This window comes from Microcaecilia unicolor, chromosome 2, assembly GCF_901765095.1.
Source record: "Microcaecilia unicolor chromosome 2, aMicUni1.1, whole genome shotgun sequence".
In the NCBI taxonomy this organism is placed as follows: Eukaryota; Metazoa; Chordata; class Amphibia; order Gymnophiona; family Siphonopidae; genus Microcaecilia; species Microcaecilia unicolor.
In genome coordinates, this window is record NC_044032.1 from 442959066 (window position 1) to 442984724 (window position 25659).

The 25659-nt window shown below is 42.6% G+C and overlaps 1 protein-coding gene across 1 annotated transcript in view; it reads right to left on the reverse strand.

Moving 5' to 3' along the window:
* Positions 1 to 25659, reverse strand: part of LOC115461208 (dedicator of cytokinesis protein 2-like) — a 1592043-nt gene that overhangs the window by 1483069 nt on the left and 83315 nt on the right. Inside the window, 3 exon segments of the mRNA XM_030190877.1 lie at positions 9187 to 9242; positions 12558 to 12598; positions 19365 to 19448. Coding sequence (XP_030046737.1) covers positions 9187 to 9242; positions 12558 to 12598; positions 19365 to 19448 — 181 coding nt within the window.

The window sequence follows — 25659 nt, forward strand, 5'->3', positions numbered from 1 at the left end:
CAAGATCATACACCTGCACAAGGCTGGAATGGGCTACAAAACCATCAGTAAGACGCTGGGCGAGAAGGAGACAACTGTTGGTGCCATAGTAAGAAAATGGAAGAAGTACAAAATGACTGTCAATCGACAAAGATCTGGGGCTCCACGCAAAATCTCACCTCGTGGGGTATCCTTGATCATGAGGAAGGTTAGAAATCAGCCTACAACTACAAGGGGGGGGAACTTGTCAATGATCTCAAGGCAGCTGGGACCACTGTCACCACGAGAACCATTGGTAACACATTACGACATAACGGATTGCAATCCTGCAGTGCCCGCAAGGTCCCCCTGCTCCGGAAGGCACATGTGACGGCCCGTCTGAAGTTTGCCAGTGAACACCTGGATGATGCCGAGAGTGATTGGGAGAAGGTGCTGTGGTCAGATGAGACAAAAATTGAGCTCTTTGGCATGAACTCAACTCGCCGTGTTTGGAGGAAGAGAAATGCTGCCTATGACCCAAAGAACACCGTCCCCACTGTCAAGCATGGAGGTGGAAATGTTATGTTTTGGGGGTGTTTCTCTGCTAAGGGCACAGGACTACTTCACCGCATCAATGGGAGAATGGATGGGGCCATGTACCGTACAATTCTGAGTGACAACCTCCTTCCCTCCGCCAGGGCCTTAAAAATGGGTCGTGGCTGGGTCTTCCAGCACGACAATGACCCAAAACATACAGCCAAGGCAACAAAGGAGTGGCTCAGGAACAAGCACATTAGGGTCATGGAGTGGCCTAGCCAGTCACCAGACCTTAATCCCATTGAAAACTTATGGAGGGAGCTGAAGCTGCGAGTTGCCAAGCGACAGCCCAGAACTCTTAATGATTTAGAGATGATCTGCAAAGAGGAGTGGACCAAAATTCCTCCTGACATGTGTGCAAACCTCATCATCAACTACAGAAGACGTCTGACCGCTGTGCTTGCCAACAAGGGTTTTGCCACCAAGTATTAGGTCTTGTTTGCCAGAGGGATTAAATACTTATTTCCCTCTGCAGAATGCAAATAAATTCATATACGTTCCACAATGTGATTTTCCGGATTTAATTTGTGATGTGCTATCTCTCACTGTTACCAATAACCTACCCTTCAATTATGGGCTGCTCATGTCTTTGTCAGTGGGCAAACTTACAAAATCAGCAAGGGATCAAATACTTATTTCCCCCACTGTATACCAACTATAAATCTGAAGTAACTGTGGGTGCCTTTATGTGGCAGGGACAGGCATAACTTCCAGAATTCTATCAGTTATGTAAAGTGGGAGCTAACCCCATTTCCCACCAATTTATATGTCCCCTTCCATTTTCACGCGATGTAAAAAATGCTTAGGTACCCTGCTGGCACTTTCATGGTAACGTGGAGGGGCATAATCGAACGGGGGCACCCATCTATTTATTTATTTGTTGCATTTGTATCCCACATTTTCCCACCAATTTGCAGGCTCAATGTCTATAAGGGTAGCCATCTCTAATTACGGCCACGTAAAGCAGCGTACCCGACCGTATTATCGAAACAAGATGGCCGGCCCTCTTTCATTTCGATAATACGGTCAGGGCTGGCCAAATCTCAACATTTGGGCCGCACTTAGAGATGGCCAACATAGGTTTTCGCCGATAATGGAAACTAATGGCGGCCATTTCAAAACCGGCCTAATCCAAGCCATTTGGTCGTGGGAGGAGCCAGCATTTGTAGTGCACTGGTCCCCTTCACATGCCAGGACAGCAACCGGCCACCCTAGGGGGCACTGCAGTGGACTTCAGAAATTGCTCCCAGGTGCATACCTCCCTTACCTTGTGTGCTGAGCCCCCTAAACTCACTCCCCACAATTGTACACCACTACCATAGCCCTTAAAGGGTAACAGGGGGCACCTACATGTGGGTACAGTGGGTTTTGGGTGGGTTTTGGAGGGCTCCCATTTACCACCACAAGTGTAACAGGTAGAGGGGGGGATGGGCCTGGGTCCTGCCTGAAGTGCACTGCAGTACCCACTAAAAACTGCTCTAGGGACCTGCATACTGCTGTAAGGGAGCTGGGTATGACATTTGAGGCTGGCATAGAGGCTGGCAAAAAAAAAATGTTCATTTATTTTTTTTTTGGGTGGGAAGGGGTTGATGACCACTGTGGGAGTAAGGGGAGGTGATCCCCAATTCCCTCCGGTGGTCATCTGGTCAGTTCAGGCACGTTTTCAAGGCTTGGTCGTGAACAAAAAGGGATCAAGTAAAGCCGGCCAAAGGCTCGTCAAGGCCGGCCTTCTTTTTTCCATTATCGGCCGAGGCCGGCCATCTCTTAACCACGCCCCCGTCCTGCCTTTGGTACACTGACGACACGCCCCCTTGAACTTTGGCCGGACCTGCGATGGAAAGCAGTTGAAGCTGGCCAAAATCGGCTTTCGATTATACCGATTTGGCCGGCCTTAGGAGAAGGCCGGCCATCTCCTGATTTGTGTCGGAATACGGCCGCCCTTCTCCTTCGAAAATAAGCAGGATAGTAACATAGAATGGTATTTTAGAAAGGTTGCCCAAGTCCAAATAGGAAAGTGCAGGTCTGTGCATCATTGACTTAGCCCAGAATGAAGAGCCATTTTACAAACCGCAACATTCAAACTACAGATCGATAAAACCAGGACAGCAACGTGAGCAACCAGGTTCTAAAATGAGGTGAATGTTCACATCACCCATTTTAGAACTGAGTCGTTAATCCCATTTTTTCACTAGTTTCATTTTTAGGGAGGACAGCAACCATGTGGGAATTATGGGTGTGATCCCCTGATTTCATCCAGTGATTTCCTCCAAGTATCTTTCTGTGACCTGGACGTTTTGTGGAGCAGGTTTAAATAACAATGCCCGTGTTGGTCGATATGAATGATCCTTCTTCTTCTGAAATAGGGACGGCTGTTACTTGGCATGCAAGGATTTGAATAGAGCTTCTAAAATAACCATCTTAATAACATAGTAACAAGGTGGCCAGAGTCGTTCCTGCTGCACCGTACAGGTTAAACTCCTTCATGATTGATCACTAGCATTACAAACAGGGTAGTCGGAATTTGTCACTATGCCAACCACAAATAGGTAGTTATATATGAATAAATCATAGGATTAAACCAACAATTCAACTAAATTGCATACATTTTACTCTTTAATTTCAACCTTGAGACATCTTTCCCTCTACCATCAAGATATATAGCACCTGCACTCATAGCATATGAGGTATGTAAGAGGTGAAAAGAAGACTAGCAAGAAGATGGGAGAAAGTAAGAATGAGGGTAAAATTGGCAGATATAAACAAAAAGAAAAAGAACAAATCAGTAGCAGACAGATATAAAGAAGGAAAAGAAGAAGACAAAAGAAAAGAAAGGAAAGGCAAACCTGAAAAAATAATTTAAGAGAAGAATGACACAAGGAAAGTGAAAAAAAAAAGGCTGGAACTAGCTCAATTAGAAAAATAAAATGCCCAAACAAAAAAGGTACAAAAGAAAAAAAATATTATTTAGTACTTTTTAAAGATTGAGATGTGTCCACTTTGGAAAATGTACATTTTTTCTATTTTTGTATTTTGTAGATTACAGAAGAAAATGCATTTCTGTTGCTCTTTTACCGGAATTACACTGCTTATGGTGCCTGGTTTTCTTGGGCAGGGGGGAGGGGGTCTGCATTTCTGTTTTTTTCTGTATGTGTTTTAGAGTTCCTTATTTTGTATCGAATGAGGGTCTGTCCCTGTTCTGCATGTGACATTGACATGAAGGATTCTGCTAGCACGTAGTGTCTGTGTAGGGATCTGTAACAGTCCAGCTTGTTCCTGTTTCCCAGTAGCAGGTATATTGGTGCTCTAGGTCCCAGTGTAATATTTATAGCACTGTCTTTTCATAGGTGGGTTAGGGAGGTTATAGTTTGGTATGTTTGCTATATAGGGGGTATGTTTACTAAGCTGCGTTAGTGTTTTTCACGCACCTGTAAATTTAAGGCAAGTTAAACTCTAACGCGCCTATACATTTCTATGGGCATGTTAGCGTTTAACGTGCATGCACCATTTACACGCATTAAAAACGCCTAACCTGCCCATAGTGCCACTTAGTAAACCTAGCCCTAGGTTTTGAATGTCTTTTTGCAGGGTTTTGTGCTATTTTGCACAGTGTCTGGCTCGATTTGAAAGCAGATCCTTAGCACCAAAATTAAAAATGCTCAAAATCAGTGGTCTCCATATCTTGTAGAGTCACTACACAAACAAAAACCCATCTGCTTTAAACAAAATGTCTGCTGTGGAAGGAGCATGTGCTGTTCTTAGGGTGATAATCACAATCTGAATAGTTTTTGTATGGCAAGTTATAAGGAGGACAGCTCCATTGCTGGGGAATATATGATACAGAACTAGAGATGCAGGGTTTAAATTCAGATTCTGTCCAATCCTGTAGAAAACCCAGAATCCACTCTTACATTATATCAATTATAATGGTGGTTTTACCTGGTAGCTGAAACTAACCGGATGGGGATTTCTTTATGAACGTCCTGCTAATTTAAAAATTGGGGTGGGGGAGAGTGTGTGATGGGCATGTGAGAACTCTCTCCTTGCTCTGGAAACTGCAGTACAAAGTCACAACACAATACTCTCATAGAATCATTAGAGGTCTCTATCATCCAAGCAAGGAAGACCCCTAGGAGTCTCTACACAAGTGTTGTAACCCATGGTTCGTTTAGGGCCACTTTTACTAAGCAGCGTAGGTGCTTACATGTGCCAAATGTAGACAAATTGGAGGTACCACCCGGTTACCGCGTGGCCCTTGCAGTAATTTCAATTTTGGTGATCGTCCACTATGCGCGTCTGAAAAATATTTTTTATATATTCTGGCGCGCATAATGGACTTGCACCAGGTGCCATTTGACGCGTGTAGGTCATTACCGCCCAGATTCTTTACCGCTAGGTCTATGGCTGGCGGTATGGTATCAGACCCAAAATGGATGCGTGGCAATTTTGATTTTGCCACACGTCCATTTTCGGCAAAAAAAGAGGCCTTTTTTACAGGCACGCTAAAAAATGAATCGGTGCGTGACCAAAACCCACACCTACACTATCGCAAGCCATTTTTCAGTGCGCCTTTGTAAAAGGACCCCTCCGTAATCAAAGTTTCAGTGTGCTGTGGATCTGTTATTGTGTTGCCATAAGAGTGGAAATACAGTGTGGAATAGACTACTGACTTCTGGGATAATTGTCATAGAAGGGCATTGGAGATGGAATCCCTCCTCCCATCCCCCTTCTCTTTGGAGCCTCAAAAAAAAAAAAAAACTTGTTCTTAGCTCCATGAATCTGCCTATAAACAATTTTGGCCTCGATAAAAATCAGCCTTCTCTGTAGCTATAAACCCCTCACAGAGAAGTTTACGATTCAGGACTAAGATGTCAGAAAAATCTTGATAAAAGTCGACCTTAAGGCCATCTCATCTGAGAGATTTATAGGAATATAAGGCCTTAATTGCTTCCCTGATTTCTTCCATTGATATTTACTTAGCCATTAACACATTATCTGTTAAGTACAATTATAGAATGGTCTAATTGCTCCAGGAATGTGTTTAATTCTTTCACATCTTGAGATTTTTCAGAATAATATAAATCTATGTAGTATTTTTTGAAATAGGCAGCAATTACAGGACTGTCATATTTTGTCATCCTGTTTAATTACATGTAGGGGCTCATTTTCAAAGCACTTAGGGCTCCTTTTAACATGCTGTGGTAAAAGGAGACCCATGCTGGCGTCGGCGGGTGGGTTTGGCATGTGCCGAGGGCCCCTTTTAGTGCAGCAGTTAAAAGCTGTGTTTTCCTTTAAAAAAGGAAATGGTCATGTGGTAAGCAAAACGCTCGCCATGTGGCCATTTCTTGGGGGAGCCCTTACTGCTCCCTATGTAGGAGGTGGTAAGGGATCCTGCACATTCCCGGCGGTAACCGTGCAGTGTGCGGCACTGCCTGATTACCACCAGTGATGCGTGAGAAAAGGGATGCGCGAGGGGCAGGCACATTCTCACTGGGCTCCTGTGGTAGCCCAGCAGTAGTGCCGGATTGACATGCACCAACACCGCGGCAGCTCTACTGTGTAATTACCATAGTAACAGATGGTATTTTGTGTGTCTAAGTGCTTTGAAAATGAGCCCCTTTGTTTTCTTTTTTCAATTTGTTTTAATTTTTAAACATTATACCAAAGGAAGTCTGTTATCCACTGTATAATATAAAAGTTTATGATATACAAAACAATACAGTACAATAAGAAATTCAGTAAAAGTCACCCAAAGCAGGACATGCAAGTTTGGGCACCAATCATAGATCCACATGTAAACTAATTAGCTAATTAAGCACTAACAATCACTGATGTTAAAAAAAACACTTTATTGGCAATAATTAGGAGCTACGGCTGATCCGCCCTACACCCTATTCTATAACATGCGTGCCTAAATTTCATTGCTTGAAACTCCAAAGGAGCCCTTTTACTAAGTCGTGTAAGCATCTACGCATGCCCAACGCACACCAAAATACAGTTACCGCCCGGCTATTACAAGGCTTACGGTAATTTCATTTTTTGTGCACGTCCGAAAAATAATTTTTGGACGTTTGGGCTCGCACCAAGTGGCATTTGATGCAGTGGCCTAGTGGTTAGGGTGGTGGACTTTGGTCCTGGGGAACTGAGGAACTGAGTTCAATTCCCACTTCAGGCACAGGCAGCTCCTTGTGACTCTGGGCAAGTCACTTAACCCTCCATTGCCCCATGTAAGCCGCATTGAGCCTGCCATGAGTGGGAAAGCGCGGGGTACAAACGTAACTAAAATAAAATGTAGGTCATTACTGCCCGGTTACTGTGTGAGACTTTACTGCTAGGTCAATGGCTGGCGGTAAGGTCTCAGACCCAAAATGGACACGCGACAATTTTCATTTTGCCACACATCCATTTTCAGCAAAAATTTTTAAAAAGGCAATTTTTTGCAGGTGCGCTGAAAAATGATTCTGCGCGCACCCAAAACATGCGCCTACACTACCAGAGGCCATTTTTCAGTGCACCTTAGTAAAAGGACCCCTTAGTTTCCTATAAGAAATTGAATTCCCAGTTTTGAGGATTTCATGGGGCAATAACTGTTTATTTTCTCATGTGTGATTTATATTTTTCCTTTGCTATGCTTTGCTTTGCTTTTCTTGTTTTTCCCCTATCAGATTTACAGTACAAGTATTATTGCTTGATTTGTTATTGAATAATTTGCATAAATGAAAATTAAAACAAACACAATGAACCCCCAAATATTTTTTGTTTCATTTTAGTGCTCACTATTTACAAATAGGGCACATTGTTTATCACATGTGCTAAAAACAAAACATAACAAAACACAGGCTCTGTTTACTAAGTCACGCTAGAGGCATGCTAGCGTTTGTAGTGCACGCTAACTGTATAGATGCCCATAATATTTTGTGGGTGTCTACATGGTTAGTACGTGCTAATTTTCAGCACACACTAGATTGCAAGAGTACCTTAGTAAACATGACCCCAAAACTTTACAAGTTTGAGGGGCCCATTTACTAAGATGTGTAGGTACGTATCGCGTCAATTTGCAGTTACTGCCCAGGTGGTAATTTAGTTTTTTATAAAAGGTGGAAACCGGGTGGTATTCGTCATTCTACGCACATAGATGATTACCGCATGGTTACCACACCTTACCGCTAAGTCAATGGCCAGCAGTAAGGTCTCCGACCCAAAATGGACATGCACCAATTTTTATTTTGCTACACGTCCATTTTCGGCAAAAACTTTAAAAAAGGCCTTTTGTTACAGGCGTGCTGAAAAATGGATCTGCACACACTCAAAACACATGCCTACAGTAGTGCGGCCCATTTTTCAGTGCACCTCAGTAAAAGGACTCCTGAATACATCTAAAAGCACAAAAAATACTCTTGAAACAAAACAAAATGCAGCGTATGTGCATATTCTCATTACTGACCCTTCAGGAGCCATCTTATTCATATCACTCAAACCTCCAGCATTCTCAGCATGTATGAACTACCTTTTACTATATGAAAGGTAGTTGTTTAAAGAAACAGTGCTTTCTGAATGCACCTGAAAAATAAATTTTGTTTGCTTTTTTCCACCACGGTGTGCAGCTACTATAGTTCCTCTCTCCCCACCCCCACCCCATGTTTCTTTATTCTTGTCCCATTTTCCACTAGTGTATGTTCCTTGATGTTGAGTATTGATATTAAATGTCCTATTTGTTAATGTTATATATTCCACTTCCTTATATTTTCTTTGGGCTTGTAAATTGCTTAGATTTTTGAACGTTTTGCAATATATCAAATAGATTGAGCCGGAACCTTTCTTCATTTCTCTCCTGCCTATTTGTAACTTAGGGACCCTTTTACAAAACAGCGGTAAAAAGTGGCCTTAGCACATGCTTACGCGGTCATTGCCCGCGTTAAGGCTACTTTTCAGCATGGGTAAAATGTACTGAGTTATCTATTTTTTGAATTAATGGACACACTCTAATTTTCACATTAGCACACGGTTATTAGCGTGTGAGTCCATACTGCCACCTATTTAGCAGGCAGTAAGGGCACATGTGCAAACCACATGCTAATCGGTTAGTGCGGAGCAATGTAGCTGCACAAACTGATAAGCATAGTACACACCTACTCTCCACCCCAACCTGTCCCCAGTGTTAAAAAATAAAATCCATTTTTTTAGAGTGTGGGAAGCGCACGCAGATGCCAAAATTACTGCAGGATGCCTGAGCGCACTCCGCGGTAAGGCATTGCAAGCTGTGCTAACCACAGGTTAGTGCTTATCGACGCTCACTAAAAGGATCCTCTAGACTGGAATTCCTCCAGGAACATGGAAATATCTACTGTACCTGAATGCAGTTGCCCTAAACTGTTACTGGAAAGGCATGAGCTAAAGCCAAATCCCCTTCCATCCATTGGATTCTGCTTTTCTTATTCTTTGGCCAATAGATACTGTTCAACATGCAGAAGGAGAGGCCTTAATAAGCTGTGTTGGCATACCAAAGTATAGACTATTCTAAAGTTTTGAACTACATTATATTATTGTATGATTTTTCACAATACATATTTACTAGAGTAACTCCATATAATAAAATAGAATATCTTGAGGATATAGCTTTTGCACCATACATACCCTCTCTTCTCAACTCGAGCATTCTTTAAGCAAATCACAGATGAAGGAAATATGCCCTAAAGAAAAAGGAAGAATTCATTAGAAAGGACAGAACTAACGGGCGAAAAAGGTCACAATGAAAAGACCCAAAGGCCAAGAATTAATACTTTACTGTTTTCTGACTGTTTCTGTGACCAAGGCAACCCTGGAGACACACCTAACTGAGGGGCCCTTTTACTAAGCCGCGCTGGCACCTACGTGCACACAACGCGCACCAATTTAGGAATTACCGCCCAGCTAGCGCGTGGCCCGGGTGGTAATTTCATTTTTTACATGCGTCCACTACGCGCAGTGGAAAATAAAATTATTTTCCAGCGTGTGGTGGAAACTGGGCAGAAATCGTCATTCTACGCATATAGATGATTACCACCCGGTTAATGCGTGAGACCTTACCGCTAATTCAATGGGTGGTGGTAAGTTCTCAGACCCAAAATGGACGCACGCCAATTTTTATTTTGCTACATGTACATTTTTGGCAAAAAATTTTAAAAGGCCTTTTTTACAGGCGCACTGAAAAATGGATCTGCCCTTGCCCAAAACACATGCCTACACCAGCGTGGACCATGTTTTGGCACATCTTAGTAAAAGGACCCCCTGATCTGGTTATCTGGATAGCCACAATAAATATACATAAGACTGATTTGCTTGTTCTGTGTTTCCAATATATCCAAATATATTCCATGCCTATTCTATTTTATTCTTGTGTGGGGCAATATTTTGATGAGGTAAATGTTATGTTCTGCCAGTCGTGAAAAATCTGTAAGCAGTGGTTTTATTATTCCTGTACCAGTGGAGAAAAGATTGTAATGGTTTACTGCATGTTACAGTGTTTGAGTAGTATTACCACAATCAAACTGGCAAGATGTGGACATTGGCTGCTGAAGTTCTGAAGCAACTGTTCATATTTGAGGAATGTTAACACCAAGAGGTATGTTTGGGTCTTGAATTAGATGTTTATTTCTGATATTCACATAATTCCATTCTGTTCACCAATGCTCTTCGGATCAGAATGAGATTCTAGGAGAACAGTGGCATTTCCCAGAAGGATAGGAGGCAATATTCTGTTGTGGATTAGGAACTGGTTATTGGACAGAATACAGAGAGTAGGGTTAAATGGCCACTTTTCCCAACAGAGGATGGTGAATAGTGGAGTGCCACAGGGATCTTTACTGGGACCGGTGCTATTAACATGTTTATAAATGTTCTGGAAATCGGAACGAAGAGTAAGGAGGTTAAATTTGTGGATGACACAAAAATATTCAAGGTTGTTAAAACATGTGTGGACTATGAAGTATTGCAGGAAGACCTTAGGAAACCTTTCCTCATAGGAAAGTTGTGCCATCCCCTTTATCATTTTCGTTGCCCTTCTCTGTACCTTTTCTACTATATCTGTTTTGAGATGTGGTGACTAGAATTGAACAAGCGAAGAAAAGTGGAGCAAAAAAAAACCTCTCTCAGATGGTGTTCTCAACATTTTCGTAGTGGACAGTGTTCTAGGAAAAGTACCGCGGCACTTGTTTTGATGAGAACTTCGTGTGATGTTACACACCACTGGAGATTGGCTGCAATCTAATTGCTCTAGGAAAATATACTGTTTCATAAAATTCCTTGACGCAGGCCGGTAGGGCCGAAAAACGACTCGTGCCGGGTCGTTTTTGTTTGTCGATCTGATTACTTTGTTGAGAACACCATCTGAGAGAGGTTTTTTTGCTCCACTTTTCTTTGCTTGGCAATTGATCTTCAGTGAAGAGATTGCCTTCTGTTGGTGTCGACTAGAATTGAACACAATATTCGAGGTGCGATCGCACCATGGAGTGATACAAAGGCATTATACTGTCCTCATTTTTGTTTTCCATTTCTTTCCTAATAATACATAACGTTCTATTTGCTTTCTTAGCCACTGCAGCACACCGAGCAGAGTTTCAATGTATTATTGATGACGCCTAGATCCCTTTCTAGGTTGGTGACACCTAACATGGAACCTTGCATTACATAGCTATAATTCAGGTTCCTCTTTCCCAAATGCATCACTTTGTACTTGCTCACATTAAATGTCATCTGCCATTAGGCACCCAGTCTCGTAAGGTCCTCTTATAATTTTTTACAATCCTCTTGCAACTTAACAACTTTGAATAACTTTTGTGTCGTCAGCAAATTTAATTACCTCACTAGTTACTCCCATCTCTAGATCATTTATAAATATGTTAAAAAGCAGCGGTCCCAACATAGACCCCTGGGGAACCACACCTATCTACCCTTCTCCATTGAGAATACTGACCATTGAACCCTACGCTCTGTTTTCTATCTTTTAACCAGTTTTTAATCTGCAGTAGGACACTACCTCCCACCCCATGACTCTCCAATTTCCTCTGGAGTCTTTCATGATATACTGTATTTTGTCAAACGCCTTTTGAAAATCCAGATACACAATATCAACCAGCTCACCTTTAACCTCATGTTTGTTCACCCCTTCAAAGAAATGTAATAGATCGGTGAGGCAAGATTTCCCTTCATTAAATCCATGTTGGCTTTGTCTCATTAATCCATGCTTTTGAATATGCTCTGTAATTTTGTTCTTTATAATATTCTCTACCATTTTGCCCAGCACTGACATAAGGCTCACCAGTCTATAATTTCCCAGATCTCCTCTAGACCCTTTTAAAAAAATCGGCATTACATTGGTCACCCTCCAATCGAAGGAGGGAGTGTGGGTTGCACCCTTCTTAGCTCCCATGACTCCTGAAGTCATCCCTGCACCCACCAAAATGCTGTTACTCTGAATCTGATTGGTGTGCTGCCAATCAGAGTTATCCCTCCTTGTTCCTAAGCCTCTTCTCAGATTTTTCCCTACTCCTCCTCTCCCTCCTTCCTTCCTTCCTCCCTACCAATCATTCAAATTATGCTCTTACATTTTATTCTTTAATTCTATGAAAAAGAAGAGAAAAGATTCAGCTCTGCCAAGCTATATCACCCACACCATAATTGTGAGGGTGCCCTAAATATATGTATCTTTATAAATACAATGGCTAGCATTTTTAACAAATACTTACTGCTGGTCTGAATATTGACCCATATATTTATAAGGCGTGACGGGGTCTGTGTCAAATTTTACAATATTTTGCTGCTTTTACAGCATATTTGTATATTGACATTCGTGCTGGATAATTTTGATCTTGTAAAAGTTGGCTTAACTTTATGCTTATGAGGCATAGTCATAGAGTTCATAAGAGGAATTGCCAACTTGCAGTTAAAACTCCTCCATATGTGCATCTACTTCTTTACGCATAGCACATATCAAATAAAATTGATCTTGAACTTTAGGTAGTTCTTACCTGATTGGATCTGTTCTTTAAGGTATATCCTCTGAACCAGCCTGCAAAGACAGAAGTGTAACGTAAGATATGCAATATAGGATTCTAGCGGCCATAATAGTTCCTAGAGCAGCATTCTTCAACCGGGGTGCCGCAGCTGCTCCCCAGGTGTGTTATGGGGAGTCCAGAAATCCCCTTCAGATCATAGGAATTGTGTGATTTGCCTCATTATCTCCCTCCTCCCACCCCTCGGGTCTCTCTCCAAAATAGGATGGCATATATTTAAATACAGTGCTACAGAAATTCATTACAAAATATTAAAGCACCTATATATAATTTACAATTCTATACATTAGTGTATTTAAAATGTTATTAAAGTGAATGTGCTCAGACCAAAAATCTCACGTTATTGTGAGACCGATTTTAATACAGGACTATCATGGCACACTAAACCCCGTAATTCCATGAAATATATATTTCATAATCATCCTATACCTTTACAGCTTCTTAGCCAATCTCCTGTTCTAATAGCAGCCAGCCACTGCAAAGATTGTGGAATCGGAGCAGAGAGGAGAGGCCCAAGGGGTGGGAGGAGGAAGGTATGAAAAGAGATTAGACCCATGGGAGAGAAAAGACAGACTACATATAAAGGGAAAGGAAGACAGGCTGCACATTAAGGGAAGGGAACAGGGGAGACAAGCTGCACATATAGGGAAGGGAAGAGAAAAGAGGAGAAGAGAGAAGCTGCACATACAGGGAAATGAAAAGGGGAGACAGGCTGCACGTATACGGAAGCGAAGAGAACAGGGGAGACAGGTTGCACATTAAGGGAAGGGAAGAGGGGAGACAGACTGAACGTAAAAGAAAGGAAAGAGGGGAGACAGACTGAATGCAAAGGGAAGGGAAGAGGGGAGACATGCTGCATATGAAGGTAAGAAGATAGAGGGAAAACAATATAGATTTGAGAAGGAGGCAGAGAAATCGAAGAAAGCTGAATGTGAAAGATCAGTACCAACAGACAAAGGGCAGGAGGTGAGAAAAGAAATAGCAAATGGAAAGGAGGCCCTGGAAACAGAGTTAAGAGCACAGACAGAGGAAGGCAGAACTAAAGATTAGGAACAAGATGATTGGAATAATAAAATCACCAGACTAGAAAGGTAGGGAAATGATTTTATTTTCAGTTTAGCGATTATGGGGTTCTTTTACTAAAGTGCGCTGAAAAATGGGCTGCACTAGTGTAGGCGCATGTTTTATGCGCGCGCAGATCCATTTTTTAATTTAACTGAAAACGAATGTGTGGCAAAATAAAAATTGGTGCACGTCCATTTTGGGTCTGAGACCTTACCGCCAGCCATTGACTTAGTGGTAAGGTCTCTCAACGTTAACCGTGCGGTAATCACCTATGCACATCAAGGCAGAGTTACCGTCCGTTTTTCGCTACACGCCAGAAAATAAAATACATCTTCTGGCGTGCATAGCGGACGCATGTAAAAAATGAAATTGCCACAGGGCCACGCTGTAGCTGGGTGGTAACTCCAAACTGACGCAAGTTGGGCACGCGTAGGCGCCTATGCGGCTTAGTAAAAGGGCTCCTGAATTATGTCAGTGTTGAAAATTTACAACTGTCAGCTTTATTTTGCACTGTATAGGAGGACATGCATTTGCTTCTGTTTCTCTGGTGTTGCACGACATACAGAGTCCTGTATCTCTGCTTTCAATTTTTTATCTGCATGTTTTTTGTTGCTCCCTATTTTGTTTCAGGTGAAAGTCATGTTCTGCATCTGAAGCTGAGGTAAAGGAGACTGCTGGCATGTGATGTCTGTGCAGGAATCTGTAACAGTCCATCTTGTTCCAGTTTCCCAGTGGCAGGTATATTTGTTCTCTAATGTATTTCAGTAGCATAATTAAATGAAATAACTACTTCTGAAGGTTACAGGTACGCGGGGGATGGAGGAGATTAATTGCGGGGATGGAATAGATCTCAGCAGGGATGAGAGGTAAGGGTTATATTCCAGTGGTGCGCTGTGACAATTTTTGCACTTTATAAGTGTGCTGTGAGATGAAAACAGTTGAAAATCACCGTCCTAAGAAAACTGGATTCTTTTCAGGTTCTGATATCTTACATTGGACCAACATCAGAACAATTGAAATTGCTTGTTGTGCATGATCTTTCAAAGCCACTTATGGCTGGATTTTTAGCTGACATGGAGGGGCATAATCGAACGGCGCCATCCATCTATATGGCCGGTGCCCCAAACAGCGGTCCCGAACCGTATTATCAAAAAAGATGGCCGGCCATCTTTCATTTCGATAATACAGTTGGGGCCGGCCAAATGTCAGAGATGGCTGGGTTTCAGATGGCCGGCATCGGTTTTCGCCGATAATGGAAACTAATGCCGGCTATCTCAATCCCGGCCAAATCCAAGGCATTTGGTCATGGGAGGAGCCAGCATTTGTAGTGCACTGGTCCCCCTGACATGCCAGGACACCAACCGGGCACCCTAGGGGGCACTGCAGTGGACTTCAAAAATTGTTCCCAGGTGCATAGCTCCCTTACCTTGGGTGCTGAGCCCCCAAAATCCCCCCCCAAAACCCACTCCCCAAAACTGTACACCACTACCATAGCCTTTAGGGATGAAGGGGGGCACCTACATGTGGGTACAGTGAGTTTTAGGGGGTTTTGGAGGGCTTAACATTTACCAGCACAAGTGTAACAGGTAGGGGGAGATGGACCTGGGTCCACCTGCCTGAAGTGCACTGCACCCACTAAATACTGCTCCAGGGACCTGCATACTGCTGTCAGGGAGCTGGGTATGACATTTGAGGCTGCCATAGAGGCTGGAAAAAAAAATATATTTTTTTTTTGGTGGGAGGGGGTTGGTGACCCATGGGGGAGTAAGGGGACGTCATCCCCGATTCCCTCCGGTGGTCATTTGGTCAGTTGGGGCACCTTTTTGAAGCCTGGTCCTGAAAAAAAAGGGACCAAGTGAAGCCGGCAAAATGCTCGTCAGGGCCGGCTTTCTTTTTTCCCATTATCGGGTGAAGCTAGCCATCTAGTGACCACACCCCCGTCCCGCCCCCACTCCGCCTTCGCTACCCTACCGACATGCCCCCTTGAAGTTTGGCCGGCACCGCGACGGAAAACAGTTGGCGCCAGCCAAAATCTGCTTTCAGGTTCAAGAGATTGCCGGCCATCTCCCAATTTGTGTCGGAAGATGGCCGGCAATCTCCTTCGAAAATAAGCAGGACAGACACCGAATTAAGTTAAGCACCAACACTTAATTTAATCTATATATTCATCACTGCTATCTGTATAGGTACAGATTGACTGGTGTCTATGTTGACACTATGTATTTAGGAGGTAATTCTAAAGCTAGATGTTTATAAAGAAACTACCAGAAGGCCTAGAGTAATAGCAACTAGAGTAATAACAAAAATACAAGCCTATAAGCTAGGTGTGAGCACTTACGTTAGTCATAGATCTGGTGTAAGTGTATGTACCTGAGCCCCTATGTCTTGCCCCATCCTTGACCACCTTTAAATCTAGATTGAAAGCCCACCTCTTTAACATTGCTTTTGACTTGTAACCACTTGTAACCACTCGCCTCCACCTACCCTCCTCTCCTCTTTCCTCTACACATTAATTGATCTGCTTGCTTTATTTTTTGTCTACTAGATTCTAAGCTCTTTGAGCAGGGACTGTCTTTCTTCTATGTTTGTGCAGCACTGCGTACGCTTTGTATCGCTATAGAAATGCTAAATAGTAGTAGTAGTAGTAATGTACCTAAGTTCCAGTGATATGCGCATAACCAGTGGTGTGCTGGAGCCGGTTGTTAAATTTATTGGCATCTTGCGGGCTGACTTTTGACCTTCTGGACCATTCTCTTCTTTTATATAAACTGGAGGATTTAGGGATCACAGGGGTGGTACTGGATTGATTCAGAGGCTTTTTGATTAGTAGATCGTATAGAGTAAAATTACAGGGGGAATTGTCCATAAGTTGGAGTAACCCTTGCGGTGTTCTGCAGGGTTCTCCACTTTCTCCTGTATTGTTCAACATCTTTATGCAATCTCTAAGGCTTTTATTAGAGATACGTAGCGGGGCATTTTCGAAAGGGACGTCCAAGTTGCGATTTGGACGTCCTTGCAAAACAGTGAAATCTAGGGGCGGGGAAACCCATATTTTCGAAACAAGATGGACGTCCATCTTTCATTTTGAAAATACCGTCAGGGATGTCCAAATCCTTAAATTTCGCCGTCCCTAGAGATGGACGTTTCTGATTTTCGGCGATTTTCAAAACCAAAGACGTACATGTCAGAAACGACCAAATGCAAGCCATTTGGTCATGGGAGGAGCCAGCATTTGTAGTGCATTGGTCCCCCTGAAATGCCAGGACACCAACCGGGCACCCTAGGGGACACTGCAGTGGACTTCATAAATTGCTCCCAGGTATATAGCTCCCTTACCTTGTGTGCTGAGCCCCCCAAAAACCCCAACCCCCCAACTGTACACCAGTACGATAGCCCTTATGAATGAAGGGGGGCACCTAGATTTGGGTTTGTGGTGGGTTTTGGAGGCTCGCTGTTTCCTCCACAAATGTAACAAGTGGGGGGGGATGGGGCTGGGTCCGCCTGTCTGAAGTACACTGCACCCACTAAAACTGCTCCAGGGACCTGCATACTGCTGTCACAGACCTGAGTATGACATCTGAGGTTGGCACGACATATTTTTAAAGATGTTTTTTGAGGGTGGGAGGGGGTTACTCACTGGGGGAGTAACGGGAGGTCATCCCCGATTCTCTCCGGTGGTCATCTGGTCATTTCAGGCACCTTTTTGTGCCTTAGTCATAAGAAAAACAGGTCCGGGTGAAAACGTCCAAGTGTTGGTCAGGGACATCCTTGTTTTTTCGATTATGGGTCAAGGATGTCCAAGTGTTAGGCACGCCCAAGTCTCGCCTTTGCTACGCCTCCAACACGCCCCCTTGAACTTTGGCCATCCTTGCGACGAAGTGCAATTGGGAACGACCTAAATCAGGTTTCCATTATACCAATTTGGACGTCCCTGGGAGAAGGACGTCCATCTTCCGATTTATGTTGAAAGATGGACATCCTTCTCTTTCGAAAATGAGCCCCATAGCCTCATTCATTATATCTATGCTGATGATATTTCAGTACTAATTCCTATACAATCTCCAATTTAGATTATACAAATAATCATAAATGTATGAAACTGGTGGAAGGATGGATGCAGGACCATAAGCTAAAGCTTAATTCAGAGAAAACTAAAATTTTGTGTTTTAATTACCATCCAGATTTAAATCATTTAACGATCACAATTAATAACTCAGTTTTTACTCTTTCTCCAGTCATTACAATTTTGGGTGTTTATTTGGATTGTTCTAACTCACTAGAATGTCATATAAACTCGGTTATAAAAAATGTTTTTTTATGATGAAAAAAGCACGCTTTATAAGTAAATTTTTTGATTTGGCTCAGTTTGTTGGTTCATTCATTGATATTTTCATCATTTGATTATTGTAATGTAGTGTACTTGGGCAATACCAAACATTCATTTAAAAGACTTCAGACAGTGCGGAATATAGCAGTTAGATTGACACATGGTCTTTCCAGATATGACAGTGTTTCCCCTGTTTATATATATATATATATCCCACTCAATGAAAAGTACCCTTCTGAATGGCAACCATTGAGATCTGTGGCTTCTGTTTTATACTTTTCATGGGAGGAACCTGGTGGAACTTTCTATGCACAAATTCTGTGCTAAAATCACAGGTTCCTACAGACCTGTTCTAAGTTCTCTCTTCATATTTTATTAAAATCAACATAAATCTTAAAAAATGTGGCTGGATCAAAGGCATACACTTGTTGCTATGGTCAGACCTCCAATCTTTAAGAAGTCCCTGCTCAGTGTCAGTGCTTAGCTGTATGAGAATGGCACAGATATATAAATCAACCTTGTAGAATCTGGATTTCCTCAGATGCTGCTGGGATAATACAAACCCTTTTAAAATTAATTCCCTTTGGCAATGATATACAACAATAGACAGAAAAACATATTTTTCAAATTGTTAAGTATTTTTTTAAACTTTGGTAATTAAGGATGTTTTACCAGGTACAACCACTTTCAATAAGGCTCCAAGGCTTAAGAGGCCTTATTACCTTTTAGAACCTTCTACTACTACTACTCATCATTTCTATAGCGCTACTAGACATATGCAGCGTATACCTGAACATGAAGAGAACCCTCTCTGCTGTGTTCACAGGAGATATATCAGGTAAAAAGAAAGTTGGGATGGCTCAAAAAATGAAACAACATCAACAACAAAAACAAGCAAACAACATTTTCATGATATAATATACATCTACAAGGATATTTCAACAAGAAACATGCCTCAGTCAGTTTGACCCTAGGTTGTAATAAAAAAAATTGCTGAAGTCTTCTCTGGGTAACTTTAGCCAAATCTGGAAATGCCCATATCTGGAATCTAGAAATTTTTACAGATCTAAATTTAAAGTTCTGCTAGCCTAAAGTCCTTTCCTTAATGATCTCTTGATAAATAATGTTCTTTATTCCTTCTATATACCTCCACCTCTTATGTTTGGACTTTAGTTTCAGAAAGAGTATTGTTATTATTGATTTCTTGATTCAAGCTTTTGGATTTTTTTTTTTTTTTTTTTGTGCACTGTTCTGAACTACCTTAACACGTATGTTGTATGCTTGCTAAATATTTCAAAAACGTTAGAAAATAAAGTTAAAAAATAATTAAGAATGTTTTAAATACAAGAAATAAGCAGAGGCCTTCTTACCTTCACACATCTGCAAGATGTGTACCACATCCCCAATCTGAAGTGAGAGATGATGGTCCTTGGTGCTTGTAAAGTTCCATAATGCTGCAATCAAGAGGAAGAAAAAGAAGGTCAATAAGCCAGGAAACATTACTAAAAATTACATGCATGCTTGTCCCTGTGTAGGCTTTGGCAAATTTTCAAAATACAAATATGCCTATACGCCTGCTTTGAAAATTATGCCAAGGAATTTAGACGCTTACATTTACATGTACTTTCCATAGTAACTTCAAGATCTTTTTCCTGGGCTCTGAGTTAAGAGTCACCAATCAAGAAAAAAATGTTAGGGGTATGTTTACTAAGGTGCACTATAGGTGCGTTAGCGTTTTTAATGCGCGTTAATAGTTGATGCACATTAAACACTAATGAGCCCATAGGAATGTATAGGCGCAATAGCGTTTAATGTGCCTTAACTTTAAAGGCGCTTTAAAAATGCTAATGCGCCTTAGTAAACATACCCCTTAGAGTCATGAGGCCCAATATTCAGAAAATGCTGAGGGATCACCTCGCCTGAGATCCAAGATGGCGTCTAGTTGAACAGACGTGCGTCGAGCTCTCTCCTTTCTCCATTGAAACTTGCACACGGAGATTCGCTTACCGCTATGGGGAAGCGAAAGGGTAAACCCAGTGCACTTGTCTCCGCGCGCAGGGTGGAACCAGCTCCGTTGCGGCAGATGACTCTGGCAGAAGTGGGATTGCTGACGACGGGAGCTGGCGGTTTTGCTACGGGTGGTCCGGACAATCTCACTGACCTGAGCGCCGAGGGAGCCTCGTTGAGTCCTCCCCCAATGGCTGTACCCCCAAGGCCAGGAGAGAGGCAGGATTCAGTGGTGGAACGGAGCGAGGTATCCGGAAGTCGGTCCCCAGCGCTTGTTTGAGGAGACCCCACTGCTTCCTCAACGCCAGAAGGAACACCGATGCAGGCGAGTGTATTGCCTGCAGTGAATCTGAGTGTGTCCTCTGTCGTGCTGGGAGATTTGAAAAGACCTACAGCTATCACCCTAGAAGTTTTATGGGAAGCGATACAAGGCCTAAACTCAAACGTACAACAGATTGCCCGAATCCTAACGGGAGAACTGGCAGAGGTAAAGCAAACTCAAAAAGATATTTCTCTTAAAGTTGCAGAGCATACAACTAAAATGAATGTTTTGGACAATGACTTTAAAGCAGTGAAATCTTCAACAGAAATGTTGATGAAAAGTTTCAACTTTCAGCAGCGTAAAATAGATTTCCTTGAAAACCAAATTCGCATAAATAACTTACGTTTTCTTAACTTTCCAAAATCTCCACTCATCCCAGCACTGGAAATGTTGAGGAAATATGTGCATGAGATATTGGGTGTCCCCTCTGAGGGATTCCCTCCTATTATTAGAGTACAATATATTTCTGGTGCAAGAAGGGGTGATATTCCTCAAAATCCTCAAGCTGCTACAAATTTAACTGACTTCCTAGAAAGTTCTATGGAGGTCATAACTGAGAGAACCACACTGCTTGTTACATTTGCTCTGCAAACAGATCGTAATAACATCTTGAGACTTTATTTTCGCCACATGAACTCCACTTTTCTTGGGTCAAAAATACAGATTTTTCCAGACTTTTCCAAGGATACCCAGAGAAGAAGAAAAGTTTTCCTGTTACTAAAAGAAAGAGTTCTCCGCTTAGGTGGAACCTTTCAATTGAGGTTTCCCTGTAAATGTCTTATCACCATTGATTCTATATCATATATTTTCTTTGACCCAGAAAAATTACAAGAATTTATTACCTCTAAAGAATAATGTTGTAATAGGCACTGTATTAGGCGCTATTCGGCTGCGATTTTCCGTCACCTCTCTCTGTTCACTTAAATTGATTGTTTTTTGATTTTAGTTATTTTCCTAGATCTTGGATCATAATTTGTGGTCGATATAATGTTGGATAATTTCCGCTTTGAATTGAATTTTCTTTATCTTTTTCTTGATCGATTTATGTTGTATTGCATAAATGTAAATTTGAATAAAGTATAAATAAAAAATTTAAAAAAAAGAAAATGCTGAGGGATCAGTAGTCAAAGTGATTTAAATGGCCAGAAATGGCTCCTGGCTGTTTATATCTCTTGTCTGGGGCTAACTGGGCTTATTCAGTGGCACTTAACCAGATAGTACCACTGAAAATGCCTGGTTAGCACCCAAACCGAAATGGCTATTTTTGGATGTTCTGAAGGTGAAGTCAGCACTTAGACGGTTAAGTGCCAACATTCAGCACTTGACTGGCTAAGATTACCGCATAAATAGGACTGCATAAAACACAGTTTTATTTTATTTATTTATTTATTTATTTATTTATTTATTTATTTATTTATTTATTTATAGCATTTGTATCCCACATTTTCCCACCAATTTGCAGGCTCAATGTGGCTTACATTTGCCGTCATGGCGGTTGCCATTTCCGGGTAACAGAATTACAAATTGAGTTGTGTTAAGGTTCTATCTTTATGCAGTTCTTCTTAGCCGGTTAAGTGCTGAACATCGCACTTAACCGGCTATATGCCCGGATATTCAATGCTGGAGCCCGGACAAGGGCCAGCATTGAATATCCTGGCATGAAGCCATCAGTGCTCAGCAGAACACTCACTACTGCCGACTGTGTACCTACCCCTGAGCTCCTAACTTTATGTCCCTAAGGGGTCCTTTTACCAAGCTGCAGTAAAAAGGGGACCTGCACTAGCATTTAAATGTGTTTTTGATGCGCGCAGGTAAAAGGCTGTCTTATTTGCTGGAAAAGAAATGACCATGTGGTAAGTGAACCACTTGCCACGCAGCCATTTCGGGGGGAGCACTTACCGTCACCCACTGAGGTGGTGGTTAGGGCTACCATGCTAACTTGACAGTAACTGGGCAGTGCACAGTGGTACCCGATTACCGCTGGGTAAACATTGGCACTACAAAAATTGAAATACTTTTGTAGCATCAGAAATGGCGTGCACTGGGGGGTGGGAACTACCAGCAGGCTCCTGCAGTAGCCTGGTCGTAGTTCCGGATTGGCGCACGGCAACAGGCAGCCCTTTAGTAAAAGGCAGGGGCGTAGCTACGTGAGGTTATGGGGGCATGGGCCCCCGTAGATTTGGCCCTGGCCCCCCCCCCGCCACCAACCCCTTCGACCCCCCTTCTTGCCATCAACCCTCCCCTGCCGCCGTCGGGTACCTTTGCTGGTGGGGGTCCACAACCGCCACCAGCTGAAGTCCTCTTCTCCGGCGCGGCCACGTTGCTGATCTGCAAGGGTAGGTAGGCTTCTGTTTCTGTTTCTTCACAGAAACAGAAGCTTGTCCTTGCAAATCAGCAACGCGGCCGCGCCTGAGTAGAGGACTTCGGCTGGTGGGGGTTGGGGACTCCCGCCAGCAAAGGTACCCGGCGGCGGGGGAGGGTTGGCGGCGACGGGAAGAGGGGGTCAAAAGAGTTGGCGCTGGTGGGGGGTCAAAGGTGGTGGCGGCGGCAGGGAGGTCAAAAATGGGGGGGGGTCGGCAGCACCGGGGGGGGGGGCTAAAATGTGCCCCCTCACCTCGGGCTCTGGACCCCCCTCCTGCCGAAGTCTGGCTACACCCCTGGTAAAAGGTCCCCTAAGTTAGGCTCATACATCTGTGCTCTATTTTCAGTCAAACTTAGGATCATAACTTTCAGCTGAAAATTCATCTTAATTTATGAACTTAAAAGTTATGCTCATAAATTGAAGCCTGTCATTTATTTGCCTAGATTTATGACCTAATTTATGAGCCTAGTGTTGAAAATCAGTGATAAACTCCTAACTTTTTCTCTGTCCTAAATCCACCTGTTACCACACTCTTTCTATGCTCCTAAATTTAAGAGTTCAGTGAACTTCTGAGTAAAAACGTATGCACTTAGCTCTAATGAGTTTTTAACAAGCCCTATACCCCCTCCTTCTGCACCTCGTCCCTCCCCTCCACTATACACCCATAGTGCTCAATCAGCTTCCTTTGTGCTCATTCAGCCCTCCCAAACCCTCATATGTCCCCTATGCACTCAGCTCCCTCAGCACTCACAATCCCTTTCCACTCTTTACCTTTTATCCACTCATAGAGTCCTTTACCACACCTAACCCCCATCTGTTCACTTACTCAATCATCCCTCTGCCAGACATTGTCCTCATCCACTCACTCAGCTCTTGCCCTTATCAGTATTCCATCAACTCACTCACTTAACTCCCCCTCCCCCCCCCCCCACTACTACAACCTCTACCACTGACTCAGCCCTCTTGGCTCTCCATACCCCTCAGTCCATTTACTCAGTCTCATATTCCCCCTCAAATCAAGCCTCCCTCAGCAAAACACAATTTTGTGAGAAAACTTTGAGCATGCACTTTTCAGCTTGTTTTGTTTAATTTTAATATGCATTTTAGTTTGCCTTGAAATGAAAAAGCATGCACTAAACACATTAGTGTGCAAAATTTCATTTTAATGTGAGCTAATTTTGGTATGCTAGGAAGTGAAACAAAATTATCCAAAAATGTATACCCCATTTTAAACCATGGCACTGGTGTATTTAAATACAGAAAATGATCACATACTGTTGAATAATCCACTAACTTCTCAGTAACATCCTATATCCTATATAATAAAAAACACCTCTAACATTCTGAAGCTGACTCCGTGGCACTTTGGCAGTGTAGGGTTCTTAAGTCTATAGTTCAGCGTTTCATTGGCTCTCACTGTCCCCGCCCTCATGTCAAGGAAACGGAATGCTGCATAGTTGCCAAACAAACAAACGCGATGTCACAGGAACAAAGAACCAATCAGATAGAATGGAACTTGGAGGAGGGAAGTGGAGTGGATTGAATCTCTAACAAACAATCATATACAGGGAGGTACAAACATCAGTGGAGGCAAGTGCACAGAACGGAAGGGAAGACAAACATTTAATCACTTTGTCACTCACACACATCAAACACACAGACATCACACACACACACACATACACACACTCAATCACTCTGTGTATCTCTCTCTTACACTGTCTGTAAAACACACTGTCACTCTCAGTCTCTCACATGGGCAACTGTATGTTGCATTCTCACGAGTAAGGAGCTCTTCTGATGTGATTGTTAAACTGATTGAAGGGCCTGAACAAGGAAACCTTTTACCACATTGTAACACAGTTTACACAAAAAATATTGTATATAAAGAAATCTTACACAGGTAAACAACAATTACAGTATATTCAGAATACAACAGTGGAAACATTAATGGCAGAAACTCATTACATTGCTAGTGCCCGTTTCATTGCGTTAAGAAATGGACCTTTTTTACTAGTAGTACATAATGGAAAAAAGACCATCTGACCTATCCAGTCTGCCCTGGTATCTATCCACACTGCTGATGTTTTAGCTGCCACCCACTGAGTGTAACCAGTTGTTACAGATCTCACCTTAACCAGGGCAGTCTTTTTGATCTTCCTGATTTGCATTTCACCTTCTTGGGAGATAACCATACAAGGGTCACCTGTAGTATTCTGCATCACCCCAGCTTTATAACATCTATTCACAAAGCTCTGTACCATAGAGGGGCATAATCAAACAGGGAGGACCATCTCTAAGGACGTCCTGGTGAAGGGGCGGGGAAACCCATATTATCGAAACAAGATGAGCGTCCATCTTTCGTTTCGATAATACAGTCGGGGATGCCCAAATCTCAACATTTAGGTCGATCTTAGAGATGGTCATCCCCGGTTTTCGGCGATAATGGAAACCGAGGACGCCCATCTCAAAAATGACAAAATCCAAGTCATTTGGTCATGGGAGGAGCCAGCATTCGTAGTGCACTGGTTCCCCTGACATGCCAGGACACCAACTGGGCACCCTAGGGTGCACTGCAGTGGACTAACTGATGCACTAACTGAATGGAAAAGAGCATGCAGTGGTCACTAACCACCTCCCACCCCGAAAAAAAAAACAATTTTAAAAACTTTTGTCTTTTTTTTTTTTAGTATGGGTGAAGGATGTCCTTTGCTATGCCTCCGCGATGGCAGTTGAGGATGTCCTTTGCCTTTTTCAGTAGTAGCTCAAGGTGAGTTACATTCAAGTATACTGGATAATATTTCTGTCTCCGTCCTGTCCAAAATGTGGATATTTGTGAGAAGGATGTCCATGCCTGGATGTTTCTGTGAGAAGGATGTCCATGGCTGCTATGCCTCTGACACACTCTTTATTTATGTAGATTTTGGATCACAAGTAACAACAGTGAGAATTGACACAAAGTTATTCAAAGTCG